The following is a 14,084-nucleotide window of genomic DNA, read 5'->3' on the forward strand; positions in this document are numbered from 1 at the left end:
AAAAACATGCCTTTAATATAATCTTAAAAAGTAAAAATAAAACATCCATTCACTGATAATGAATTCTTGCTCTGACTTATCTGGAAATGGTAGTGAGCCCCCCCCCCCCCCCCAGTTTCATGTATAGAAATACTGAGCCAGGTGATTCTAAGATAATGTGAACACTTGTTTGATGTAAACATCTGGAAGACGTTTGAGACAGAGCTGATAGACACTTTTCATCTCCAAGAGTCAAAGTAAACATCTGTGGAAGAAAACCAAGCCTCTGCTAAGGAACTAATAATTTTCTGTGGCACGTGTTTAAGAGAAATATAACTGATGATATCCCTGGATATACCAGATTTTCAGGAATTGTCTACAACTCATACGCATTAACACCTATTAGTACAACCTGAATGTTTCATATTTTAATATTTGACAGGGCTTTTTTATATAGCATATCAAATAAGCCCAGTTTAACAGGTCTCATTTATGAAAGAAATCCTGAGGCTTCAAGTCCCCTTCTAGAAACTGAAAAGTTGTTTTAGAGTTAGAATTGAATCTAGAGTTTGGTTTCAGAATTGTCAAATACTTAGTTACCTAACTCAGCAAACAAGATATCTAAAGGAAATCCAGGTTATGTGGTTATGAGCAAAATACGTCCTTCAGTAATCAAAGACCACGTCACATACAACATGGACGAAGTGTGAGACTGAGTACAAATCCCAGGCTAGTCACCTGAGTCAAACTAAGATTCCACAAACTTGTTAACAGACATCTTTCATACTGCCAAACTCACTTTATATCACTATGTTATTACTAAAACTATTCCCTTTGGGGGGGGATATTTTAATAGAAGGGCTTGTATAGCCCAAGTTTTTAGAGAGAATCCCTGCACTGTGTAAAAACATTCACCTGTCAATAAAAACCCTTTTGTCAATATGCTGAGGCAGGAAATAGGAGGTGGGAGTTCCAGCAGAGAGAGGAATTCTGGGAAATAGTGAGACAAGAGATTCACCCAGGCGGAGAGGAAACTAACCAGTAGAAGAACTTAGACTAGAGTAAACTGGATTATTGAGATATGGGCTAGTGGAGGAGCAGAGTCAATGTTATTGGCCTAAACATTTATTAGTAAATAATTCGTCTCAGAGTCATTATTTCTGGGAACAGAGTGGTCAGGAGGAAAAGGCCCACAGTTGCACAAGTTAGTCTTGAACATTTGTGGTGAAGATGCCTTGGAACCTTTGAGTCTCCCTTCCATATGCTAGAGAGTCAGGTATGCACCACCACACCTGGAATATGCACTGCTAGGGATGAAACCCAAGATGTCCCGTGTGTTAGATAAGTGCTCTACCAGCTGAGCTACAGCCCCAGCCCCTAAGCTATTTAAAAGAACTCTTAAATCCATTCAGTCCTTAGCTTTGACTACATGGGATAAGATTCCATTCCACCGGGCCTTCGGAAGACACACTGAAAAAGTATCCATTAACAAGCTGCATGTGGTGGTGCACACCTTTAGTCCCAGCACTAGGAGGCAGAGGCAGGTAGATCTCTGAGTTCAAGGCCATCCTGGCCTATAGAGCTAGTTCCAGGATGGCCAGGTCTGCACAGAGAAACCTTGTCTCAGAACACAAAACAACAACCCATCAGCTTTCTCTCCCTCTTTTTTTTTTTTTTTTTTGTAATTTGGAACAAATTCTATGTTAGCACTCAGTAATAATCTTTAAGAGTGTTGGTAAAATAAAAAACAGGAATGTTTTTATCTATATTTTAGCATACATGCTAATGTAAATCCTTACCACAAGTGCAGTTTTCCCTGTATGCTTTGCACATCTAGTGGATCTACTTACATATATTGTCATTTTTAACTCTTAGAGTCCCTAGCACCCACCACCTATGGCAGCCAGCATGCTACTGAAGAAAACGTTCGCAGGCACTGTGGCAACATGTCCTTCATTGCACAGATCTGCATACTATAGACCCAAGCACAACTACCTCCATCCCGTGTAAAAACAAGAGGCCGTAAGCAGATCAGCCTAAGTTTGTCTCCTTAGGAATGGCCCCAAAGCTGAATTGTTGGCTACATTTATCAAACTTGAAGAAACTGAAGGTTGTAAGATGCCTTTTATAAGGTAAAATAGTTGTTGAGAAGTTATTTAACTTTCACCACACTTACATTCATGTTTACCCAACAGTTACAAGGTAGCAGCAACTAAATTACTCTTGTGAATAAGACAAGCAAATGTCACCAATACCACAGAAGCAAAGACCATCCCCTTCTCTCCTTCCTCTGCATTCTGCCCTTGGGTTTCATTTCTCCTTTTAGCATTTTAAATACTCAGCAGAATAAAACTTGTTTAAACCCTGGTAAGAAAAAATTCTATCTCAGTGGTTGACTAAAGGGGATCCTATCTCCAAAACTATCCACAATTCATAACAGTAGCAAAATCATAGCTATGAAGTAGCAACACAAATGATTTTATGGCTGGGGTCCCCACAACGTGAACTGTATTAAAGAGGCGCAGCGTTAAGAAGGCTGAGAACCACTGGGCTGGCTATACTGTATTCATGTTGACAGGTCTGGAAACAATCCTGTTTTTTATTTTACCAACACCGTTAAAGATTATTCTAGACCATGTGATCTTAAAGAACATTTGACTTTGTTTCTATATTTCTGAGAGGTTTTAGGGATATTTAACAAGCTTTCATCCCTGGATTAGTCCAAACAAAACTAAAAGAGATTTTTGTGTGTGTGTGTTTTTTATTTTGTTGTTTGTTTGTTTTTGAGACAGGGTCACTTTACGTAGCCCTGGCAGTCTTATAACTATTTAGACCAGGCTGCCTCTAAACACACAGATACACCTGCATCTGCCCCCCAAGTGCTGGGATTAAAGGTGTGAACCCAGGGTTGTCCCCTCTGGAAGTGGAAAAGGACTCTACAACAGACTCCATAATGTTTGTTTGTTTGTTTGTTTGTTTGTTTGTTTTAGAATGTTTAGTCCTGGATCAGTTTACGCCCACTTGGATTTTTATACAAATTGTGTTCTTTTTTATTTTTATTTTATATGAGACAGGGTCTCTCTGTGTAGCTCTGGTGGACCTGAAATTTTCTACGTAGACCAGACCGGCCTCGAACTCACAGAGATCTGCCTACCTCTGTCTCTCAAGTGCTGGGATTAAAGATGTGCACCACCAAGCCCAAACCAAATTCTGTTCTTGGTGAAAATGAAAGGTTCAGTTACTGAAAGAGGGAAAATTTTTGACAAATGTCTATGCAAAAGACTTAGTTTGAAGGGTTTTCATTTGCCCCGTTTCCAAACATTTTTCCTGTGCTCTCCTTATCTAGTGACATTACATCCCTGAGAACTGCTTTACGGGAAGCAGTACAGTTAGTGTCATCTCTAGGATACAGAGAGGACATTTCTATAAGGGAGGTTGCAGCATCTTCACCTGTTGTGAGAGGTCAGTCTGGACGTGACTGGTAGACATGTGATCAGAGCGTCACGCCCACTTCCAGTAAGGTAGCCTCGGGAAGGTGCTTTTGGGGTACTCCCCCTCAGAACTGGGGTTCTAATGTCCAAATACATAAGGAAAGCAGATAGTCTGTCTGAACTTCACGGGTCAAGAATGAGTTCAAGAGTACTGAAGACACATGGGGGAAAGCAGCCTTGGACCAGAGCCATCTGGGAAAACGCGGGTCCAAATGGGAAGCAGAGGAGGCCACCCAGCATGAAGGTATTCTGCCTCAGGGGCCCAGGGCAAAAACATCTCTGAAGGGAAAGAACCAGGAGCTCTAAAACTAAACACCAGACTCACAAGCCCAGAGTGAACTTGACTTTAGAAACAAGTACAGAGCCTCAGCAGAGATGCAGAAGAGCTGCCTCTGCCCACGTGGTTAAGAATCCTGTCTCTGCCTTTAATCCCAGCACTTGGGAAGCAGAGGAAGGCTGATCTCTGTGAATTCAAGGCCAGCCTGGCCTACAGAATGAGTTCCAGGACAGCCAGAGGTATACAGAGAAACCTTGTCTTAGAAAAATCAAACAAAATTCCTGGATCTTACTGGTTCCATCATCTTCCCTCTGCTTCTGCAAACTCCAGGTGACTGGGTATCTCAAGCATCCCCCACTGGGCACTGGGCAGAAATTTCATATCATTTTGTCTCTGTCTTGAGCTTCCTAGGTAAGACTTCTCCAGCAAAGCCAAGGTTATAAAGAGAAAACCATGCAAACTTATTCTGAGTTTTATGTGGCATAAGAATCCTGCAGAATTAGGGTGCTAAAGGGTAGAGTATGTGTTTGTGGACAGTCAAGCTCCAAAAGTGAGATGGCAAGAACTCCCCAAGGTCTGTTGTCTAGACTCTTTTTGGCTTCTCTGTCACAGGTAGTCTTCACAGGAGAAAGGAGGAAGAAGCTGGAGGGTGACTTCCTGGATTTTCTGTACTGCCTCCTGGAGGAGGATAAATGGGAAAGGAACATGACTGCCTCTTTACTCTTTCCTTGACAACAGGCAGTATCTGAGGTATGCTTGGTATGTCTCCTATCTTTTCATCTCAGTAAACTGAAGGATGGTACATGCCTTCAATAGAAGTCCAGGATAATCATGTGAGGCCCTCTTCTGTGGGTCCTGGCCATGTCCAAGGAGCTCAGACCAGGTTCTCATACCTGGTGATACCTGAGAGTTTCTCACACAGATCTTTGAAGCAAGGTCGCTGCTTGGGGTCTCTGCTCCAACAGCAGAGCATCAGCTTGTGTACGTTGGGTGGGCACTCCAGAGGGCAGGGCATACGGTAGCCAGCATCCACCTTCAGGAAGGTTTCATGATTGGACATGCCTGTGGTCCATGGGAGAAGAGAAATGAGAACTAGGAGAATGATGTCCACCGTCTGATCCCTGGAAGCCACACCCAGCTGCCTTTGGCTCCTCCCTGGACACTGACCCCTGCTAGAATGACCACCATCATGCTCTGGACATGTTGTAGCACACTGTCCGTGGATGTTGCCTTCCCTGTGGACAGTGTCTCCAGGAGATGATCCCAGAAGCATGTTCCCAGGTGCTCAAGGAATGGACTAGGGATGGGGTCTGGTTGAGCCCCTGGGAAGCACCTCCTGTCATCTCTGTCACCCATTCAAGACCTGCCCTGACTCCACCTCACTGCTTGTCCACCCCTGGAGACATTCTTGGGGCAATACCTGGATAGGGCACCTGCCCCCTGCTGAAAATTTCATGAAGGAGAACCCCGAAAGACCAGACGTCAGATTTGATGGAGTAATGCCCTCGGGAAAGTGCTTCAGGTGCTGTCCATTTGTAGGGGACGTTGTGCTCATGGGAAAGGTAGATGTCCTCCTGTGGTAAGATGTCTTATGATAGGACCCGACACTAGAGGGAGCTGCCACTGGTACCCTTCCTGTGTGGCACTGACAAGCATGGACTCCAAAGTCCTGGTGGGCAGGGACAAACACATTGCCTATTGCTGTCTGACCCACTGACACCACCCCCCTGCCACCTTAGGTAGCAGCCACCTGCCAGAATCATGGCTAGGCCCTGTGTATCACTGTACAAAAGTGTCAGTTCACTGGGATTCTGGGTCAGGGGAAGACAAGAGGGCAGAGTTTTGATGCGTGAAGACAGGAAAACCTCAAGGTACATGGCTATATCTGGCTAGGTACTCAGAGCTAGACCAATGGGGCATGAACAAGGCTGTGGCTATATAGACAGAGTCATCTTGCTTGCCTGTTAACACCACCCTATCAAGAACCCATCTTGTTTATGGCTAGGTTCAGCTCAAGGCTTGGGAGATAAAGCCCCATATCCTGCTTCTGGCTTCTACCTCTGAGGGGCCTACCTTGACAAGCCTGGCCAGCCCAAAGTCCCCCACTTTGCAGAGATTGTTCTCTGTAACAAGAACGTTCCTCGCAGCCAGGTCACGGTGGATGTAATTCTGAGATTCCAGGTAGCACATGCCCTCTGCGACCTGTGATGCAAAGTCCACCAGCTCCAAAATAGGCAGGGCTTTCTCATCAGAGTCTGTAGGGTGATCAAAAGCCAGAGTCAGCTGGCCAGAGACCAGTCCTCATTCGCTGTGCTACAAAGAGTACAGCCAAGAGCAGCTGGTCTGGCTCAACTGCAAAGTGGGGAGGCCTAGACCTTCTGCAGTTATGTCCCTAGAGACAAAGAGCACACACATACTCTTTGTCTGACGCCGTTTCTGGGAAGCATAAAGCGATCTAAGGGCAAAGGCACTGCTACAAGGTATTCTTGGTATGTGGCCACTGAACACTCCAGATAACGCAAGTGCTATACCCACAAGGGGCACAAGTTTCATCTCTGAAGACGTCTTCCTGCAGAAACTGCTTATGGGATCAAACCCATTGTGTGAAACATGTAGACTACACAACTTTACTCTTCCAAATGCTGGTAATATGTTAATACATATATACCCCCTCCCCCAGGCCTGATCATTCGCCCTACACTATCCCCTCCCCTCTCCCTCTTATATGAAGTTGGGTGGCATCTTTACACAGCATCTCAACTGGTGGAGATGGTCTGGCTTTGTGTTGAAGAAAACACAGTATTCCCTGGTGGGTGAGATGACTTGTATCTACATGTGTGCAGGTGTGTCTGTGCCATGTGAGAATGCATTTGTGTGTGTCAGTGTTTTACATATGTTTGGGTATAAGTGTGTATAAGTGTGACTGGGCAGCAGGTCTTAAGAAGAGAGAGAAGCTGGCGGGCTGAGATAAGTCACTAGCAGGCTACATAAGCCTCAGTTAACTGTGGGGATAGAAATTGTGAGGGAGGGAGAGTCCTTTTCCGACTTTTTCAAATCTTATGATCAGCAATTGGTAGATCACTTAATAAATCACTTACTTTTTTTCCTTTGTTATATATGTACAAATGTGTATGTGTACGTGTGTGGAGGTCAGAGGACAACATTGGGTGTTAGTCTTCACCGGTGACATGTTTGAGGAGGGTTTTGTGGTTTGCTACTGAGCCAAATAAAACAAGAATTCTCCCATCTCGCCATAGAAGCCTAGGGGTGACAGATGCCTGCTCCTGTGCTTGCCTTTATATTAGTTCTGGGGATTCAAACTCATGCTTGCCTAGAAAGCACATTACCCACTGAGCCATTTCCCCTGCCATTTTTTTTTTTTTAAAAGATTTGTGTGTATGAGGTGTGTGATGTAATGTGTGTACTTGTTTCTGAGGGTATGTGCACATGTATATGTATATATGTCTTTCCTTGATTGTCCTCTCTCTTTCCTTTTGAAGCTTTTTTGGTTTTTTTGTTTTGTTTTGTTTGGAGGGAAGGAGGGGAGAAGGGCTCAAGACAGGGTTTCTTTGTGTAGCCCTGGTTGTACTGGAGCTTGCTTTGTAGACCAGGCTGGCCTCAAATTCAGGGAGCAGCCTGTCTGTGCCTCTGAGTGCAGGATTAAATACATATGCACTATGCTTGGCTTCCATCTTTAATTTTAAAAAAATATTTTATGTGTCTGAGTATTTTTGTCTGCATGTATATCAGTGTACCACATGCATGCCTGGTGCCTGCAGAGGCCAGAAGAGGGTATCAGATTCCCTTGAACTGGAGTTATAGATGGTTGTGAGCCACCATGTGGGTGCTGGGAACTAAACCCTGGTCCTGTGCAAAAACAAGTACCTTTAACTGTTAAGCCCTCTCCCTGGCGCCCCCACCAACCACCACCTTAAAATGTTAGCTTCTTAAACAACTAAGCAACAAGCCATCTGGGAGCTCCTGGCTGTTTTCTGTAGGTCAGGCAAGGACAGGTAGGGTCTGCATATTTGTTGGCTCCTTCGTGTGTGTCTCCTGCTGCCTCCAACACTTCCACCCTGGGAAAGGAGGATGGAGCTTTCCACTTACTGCGCAATTGCTGTAGTAGGCTCCCTTTGGGCATAAGCTCCGTGATGATGTAGACCGGGTCCCCTGCAGTTGCCACCGCGTACAGCGACAGGATGTGCTTGTGCCGCAGCTTCTTCATGGCCTGAATCTCAGCCTGGAAGGTGTGCTGGTGCAGGAGATTGTCTGAGAGACATCAATCTCAGTGAATACAGCCCTCTACCTGTGCCCCAAGCAGGAGGCCCAGACCTCCTGAAGCAAGTCAGGACATACAGTCAGCCTAGGAAGACAAAGGCTGGCCTCCAAGCTACAACACTGAAGCCACCACCAAGGTGTCAGTGCCCCAAGCCTGATGTGTCCATCTGCCCTCCTATGTCCCACTCGGTCACAATTACCAAAGTCAACATTTCCCAGCTAGATGTTTTCAAAGCCCTGGCTGCCCTGATTCTTGAGGTTTCAGGTATAAACCTGAGGGTAAAGTTGGGATTTTAGGTGAAACTCAAATTTCAGTGACTTGTTTAAACAACAACAATAACAACAGGTACAACTGAAAGAAGTTGCTCCCACCACGATGCTATAGGTGCCGAGGAAGTATGCTGGGATACCCTCAGCGGGGTGTGACTGAAGTGCCTACAGGCAGGACTGATGGAGAAGTAGCATGTGACCGAGTTGAGTCGGGCCTGGACCTGCTCACCTCTAGAGATCACCTTCACAGCCACATGGACCTGGCCTTTCCAGAGCCCTTCAAAGACCTCTGCAAAGTAGCCGGATCCTAGCTTCTTACAGAGTGTGAACTCTTCCCTCGGCCTCTCCCAGTCACCCCAGTGGGGCAAGGGCTCAGTTTTTTGCTGGAGAGACAGAAAGGGCAACAGCGGTGGTAGGAATAAGGGTTGAGTCGCCCGGCTTGTCTCCAGGAAGGGCTTGCCCCAACCCCTCATGAGGAGCCTCTTATTTATTTTTAAATTTAGAGCCAGATCTGGCATAGTAGTGTCCTATTCTGCAAAAACTGTCACTGTCTTCACTGTCCAACAAGGTCAAGGGTGGGTACTCAGCAGGTGGACACCTGAGCTCTGGTGAGCCAGTGTAATGAATGCTAACCAAAGAGAATGCCATGTCCTGAGCCCCACCCCCTTCTCCCCATATTGTATTCTACCTGTCTGACCCTGGGCAATTATGTCACAGAGGAGCCAGTGACCTACCTTACAGCAGGGCATGGACAGCTGTAGACCATGGGACAGGCTCTGGGTCTTGTGGTAGTCCACAAGCTCAGACAGACTGGAAAAGGATACCATCTCATTCAGGTGCAGCCGGCCCGCATCGTTCCTCCAGATCCTGTAATGTCGCACAGCCTGAGCATCCCGCACTGGGGTGGGTGGCCGGCAGAAGGAGACATAAGCGGGAATGCTGTTGTGTATGTCCCCCCACTTTGCCTGCCCCTGTTCCCAGCCTGGGCATTGCCTGGCACTCTTGTCATAAGCCATGGCTATTCTGTTTTCACCACTCCTAGGTTATTGGGCCACAGAGAAACCCCTGTGGGATCTTGGCTTCCGTGACACATAAGCCTTGCCAAAAAGCAAAGGAAAACCACCCAACCTGAAGAGGAGTGCCAGAAGAGGAAGATATCCAAGACTCCACGATCAGAGGAAAGGCCTCAGAGCTAGCATAGGCAAAAGGAAGTCTGGGAAGCAGTACCAGAGAGGACATAGTCTGCTCCTGGCTTCTGGCTGACTCTGATCAGGAAGGTACCCTTCGAGTTGTCCTCAGCCTGCAGCCTGTGCATGGCCTCCGAGCGAGAGATGCAACCAAAGAACCACCTGCAGGGGAGAGGCTCGGTTTCAGCCTAGCTGATCCCTACCCCAGCTCCACATCCACCCTGTTTCTCAACTACCTAACCTTTGCCCTGCTTATCTGGAGTCCTAGATACTTCCTGGCTCCTGTCTCACACTCCCAACTCCAACTAAGCTGCCTCTTGTGCTGCTCCTAACCTTGCAGAGGTCTCTCTGCTCATCATGGATCCTGAAAGTCCTAAGTGGCTGCTTCTGGATACCAAGAAAGGTCCTAGAGGCTCAGAAGTGGGACGGGCAAACACTGCTACCATCTCGCTTTGGATGATGACCACTTGGGGATCAGAGCCCTGCCCCCCCCCCCCAAAAGGCCTGCAATTCTATGTTGTGAATGTCTCTTAACACGTTGTAGGTCCTAAGCAGTAGATACCAGCCTTGGCCCAGAAGTAGGAGAAAAGTCTCAATAGCAGTTCCCCAGTACTATTTCTAGGCTCATATTTTCTTATACAAGTTCATATAATAACCATATAGCAATTTGCACATGTGCAGTTGTGTGCACAGACATGCACTGAGACACAGATGCATGTGTGATCATATTTTCCATATACAAGTATACACTCACAGTGCACTGACACATGTCCTCATAATGCACACTTGTGTGTGCACCCATCCATGCACTCATTCATTTGTATACTTACCCAAGCTTGCATACATACGGATAAGTACACTGTTATGTACATGCACAGACACACGGCACACATGCACACACTCTCCCATTCAAAAGCATTTATGCATGCCTGAACTGAACTACAGGTGGAAGTCCTTGGAATTCTATAGGTCATCTCCGGCTCAAGCCCTTGAAGTCCACCTCCTCGGGTCCTGCAAAGCTACAGAATCTGTCCCGCTCTCCCCTCTGACCACTTTGTCTCCTCTGCTTTGCTTCTCCTCTAACATGTTCACCTGTGCTAGATTCTCAGGACCTCAGGGCCTTTGCCCTTGCTATGTTGGCTATCTCTGTCTCTATCCCTCTGTCTCTCTGTCTCTCTGTTCCTCTGTCTCTCTCTGTCTTTCCCTCTCTCCCTCCCCTCCTCTCTCTCTCTCAACCAGGCTGCCCTGGAATTTAGTGACACACCTGCCTTTACCTGGCTCTCCTCGCTCATTTATGCATACCACCCGTGCCTACCTCACTCCGTCACGAGACCCTGTCTCTGGAACTCTCCTAGATACCATTTAAACTCATTTCTTGTTTGTGTGCTCACAATCGTCCACTGACCACAATAGGTGCTCACTGTGAGATGAGGAGTTGGGGTCTCAGGAGCAAAACAGTAAGAAACTCCTGCTGCTGCACCCCTCCTAGTCTTAGCCTAGAGCAACCTACATAGCTTGGGTCCTTGGGTGGCTGTGAACATGCCCACACCAGTCACTACTGTAGTTCCTCAAAGCCTCCAAAGGCTCGGGTGTGTGGGAGGCCGAGAACAGTGGACTAGGGTGCACTGTGTTTGTACAATATACCCCTTGCCAGGTGATATAGATAGGTGTGCCTCCGCAGCCTTCTCTCTCCCTAGTTAACTAGGTTGCACATCTGGTTTTGTCTGTTTGGAAAGTGAGCAGACTTCACACCCCCAACAGCTCTTGAATTCCCACACCGATCTCGTCCCTCACAGCCAGCACCTAAAAATCCACACTGGGCCCTTCTGGACCCATCTGGGTCCTAGCAGAGCAGTACTTATGCGGGGAAGTGGTCATGTATGGGTCCAAAGTAGAGGCCCTGTCCCCGAGTGTCACTCAGGAGCATATCCCCATCAGCAGCCTTGTGTACCAGGATGTTAAAGATCAGAGTATGACCAACTGAATGTCAAGCTAGGATCTTACACCCTCTGGCCTCCCCAGTCCAAGCCAGTGACCACCCACCCCCACCCCTCTTGCTGTGCCAACTCCCCAGGGCCACTCACGGTTCAGACTCTATGGTTTCCTTCTCAGCCAGGTAGTTGTGGGGCACGTAGCCCTCAGCCAAGGCCTTGCCTTCCGCATCCAGCAGGGTGGCCCACCACCACTGTTCCTCCTTCCTGGTAACATGGAGGAAGTCTCCTGCCTGAAAGCTCAGCTCCTCATCTGTTCGTGCCTTGAAGTCCCAGAGGCCCACGTACTTAGGACTCAGGTGAACCTTGTCCCAAGACACCATGGCGGGCTTAGTGGCAGAGCCAGCTGTGGCCTACTTGTGGACACTTAGTGCTGGGACGGGTAGGAGGGACTTTTCCCAGAAAGTCAGTCACGCCTACTTCCTCATGATGGGTAGGAGAGGCAGAAGAGCGGCCACGACCAGCATTGATAGGAGATGGATTATCCTAGCTCCACCTCGAAGGCCCTTCTAGCCCCTGTACATCCTTTTGTCCACAGGATAAAACCATGCTGTGTGCTCACACTCAGTGAAAGCCTGCCAGCTAAACAACCCCCAGACAAGACCTAGCCACAGTTACACAGGATACCCCATTAGACGGTGAGCACACCGGTATCAGCTGAAGCCTTATCCCCTTGAGGTGTGAGTCTTGGAGCTAAAGGGTAGGGAGGGGAGCAGGGGAAGGAGATTTCAAGGATGGTGGGCAGGTTGCTAGAAGAGTAGAGAGCAAAGCAATGCCTTTTCTACATTAAAACAACAAAACCAAACTCCCTTACACAGGCTGGTCCTTCCTGCCAAAGGAGAAAGCCTCCTTCCTGAACACACGCTAACAAATACTGAGAGTTGTGAAAGAGTTGACAGTCATGGCAGTCACCTCCCTGAGCAAGGAAATCAGGCAGGGCCTGAGTTGGAGACAAAGGGGTTGGGGGTGGGGGTTGAGGGTGCGTGAGACCCGTGACCCTAAAGGACATACCCCAGCCTGAGCTTCTGCCACAACTTGTGTTCCTTGAGCTAAGGACCCTCAGATACACCATCTATCCTGGAGAAGCCACCCAGGACAGCCTGCTAGACCACAACATGACAGCTGGAGAGCCAAGGAAAGCCAAGGGATATAAAGGCATGAACACCCGTGTGGGTTGTAGGCTGCGGGCTGGGCTAGAGTGCTTCCTGATATCTTCGAGACGGGTAGTCCATAGACCTCAGATCAAGAAGCAAGCACTGTCCTGTCTTCTAAGGACACAAAAGGAGCAGCCACAAGAGGTGAGTAATGACTAGGAAGGGCCCTCACCATCAGGCCCTCTGCAGCCCCACCACCCTCTTCCCCAGGTTTCCCTCCTCTCTGTGGCCCCCAGAACTAAAAGTTCACCTCTCATGCTACCCCAATTCCCAGTAGCCCAATGACTGCTTCAGTATGTCCCTCCTCCTCTCATTGAACCTTGAGAACTCCAAAGATTCCCTGACTCCAGAGTGGCCTTGACCACCCTTCTCAGTCTGGCCGATCCTGTTGTGTCAATGACAGGATGCTCCTACACACCCTGGAGGACCTACACGAAGAGGGGTGGAAGAGGAAACTGAAAAGTCTGTAAGGGTGAGTGACCTGGGAAATAACACCGTATTAAACTACCTATTTGTCTGCATTTTTTCTTTCTTTTTTCTTTTTCCAGTGGGTGCCATGGTGGTGGTGGTGGTGGTGGTGGTGGTGGTGGTGGTGGTGGTGGTGGTGGTGCCACTTCATGCTGAGGACCAAATCCTGGCCCACGTGCTAAACAAATGTCCTTCCACTGAGAACTGTGCCAGGCCTCTGGTTTTCTTTCATGGAAGAGACAAAGCACTACTCACCTGCTTCCTACTGGGATTAAGAACAGCACTATTCATTACTTCATTTATAGCTTCACACCTACCCAGCCTAGCTCACTTGCCAGGAAGGGTTGATCGATATAGGAAGAGAAAAGGGATAAGAATTGCTGATGGCAGAGGCCAGCCTCAAGAATGCCACAGGTGCTTTCCCGATTTGCTCTAGGATCCTCAAGTCTTGAGGCTCTGAGCCCAAGCTGTGTCCTGGACAGCCACATATCCCGAAATGAGACTGTGAGCAGCTGTATCGGTGATACATCAGGTAGCCCAAAAGTCCCTGGCCCCTCCCAGGAGGGCCAAACCTGCTCATCTTTGGCTGACTAGATACCCAGGAATGTGCCAGGATCCGGTTAAACCAGCTTCCATGGCTTGACTACAATCCCAGCACCATCCTTCTCTCCAGGCTGTGATACCCTAGCCCTAGAGCCCTCGTGACCCATGGTAGCCCCTTAACATCGGAATACTATTGTCTTATACCACGAAAGTCGTTGGGACCGTACTTCTGTTCTGTGTGCTGGCAAAGCAGGGACCCCTGCAAGCAGCTAACGGCCAGTTGCAGATTCTTCCCCCTCAGCCTCCCTGAATCAGATCTTCAGGCTAAGGCAGAGGCAAGGGCCATGCCTCAGGCCGACCCCACTGCCTCTTCTACCTATGAAGACCAACGTCAATGCACTCTGTCAGCCTGGCCTCCATAGCTCCAAGGACCATCCTGTTCCAAA

General features: G+C 47.9%; 1 protein-coding gene across 7 annotated transcripts; it reads right to left on the reverse strand.

Moving 5' to 3' along the window:
* Positions 1-1,082: 1,082 nt before the first annotated feature.
* On the reverse strand, positions 1,083-13,181 carry Ptk6 (protein tyrosine kinase 6). 7 transcript variants are annotated; one of them, XR_013109102.1, is made up of 9 exons: positions 11,567-13,159; positions 9,523-9,644; positions 9,030-9,193; positions 8,525-8,678; positions 7,855-8,016; positions 5,821-6,002; positions 5,168-5,321; positions 4,555-4,809; positions 1,083-4,425 (listed from the first exon to the last, which is right to left on the reverse strand). XR_013109102.1 is itself a non-coding variant. In XM_034496687.2 (8 exons), exons 1-8 carry the CDS (start codon positions 11,794-11,796, stop codon positions 4,622-4,624), a joined length of 1,356 nt encoding a protein of 451 aa, XP_034352578.1. In that variant the 5' UTR covers positions 11,797-13,158; the 3' UTR covers positions 1,083-4,621. The 7 variants fall into 7 exon arrangements, 6 of the variants coding, with proteins under 6 accessions (XP_034352578.1, XP_076786521.1, XP_076786523.1 ...); XM_034496687.2 differs by having other exon boundaries at positions 1,083-4,809; positions 11,567-13,158; XM_076930405.1 differs by lacking the exon at positions 1,083-4,425 and having other exon boundaries at positions 4,631-4,809; positions 5,168-5,416; positions 11,567-13,181.
* Positions 13,182-14,084: the final 903 nt, after the last annotated feature.

The sequence above is a fragment of the Arvicanthis niloticus genome, chromosome 2 (genome assembly GCF_011762505.2).
Source record: "Arvicanthis niloticus isolate mArvNil1 chromosome 2, mArvNil1.pat.X, whole genome shotgun sequence".
In the NCBI taxonomy this organism is placed as follows: Eukaryota; Metazoa; Chordata; class Mammalia; order Rodentia; family Muridae; genus Arvicanthis; species Arvicanthis niloticus.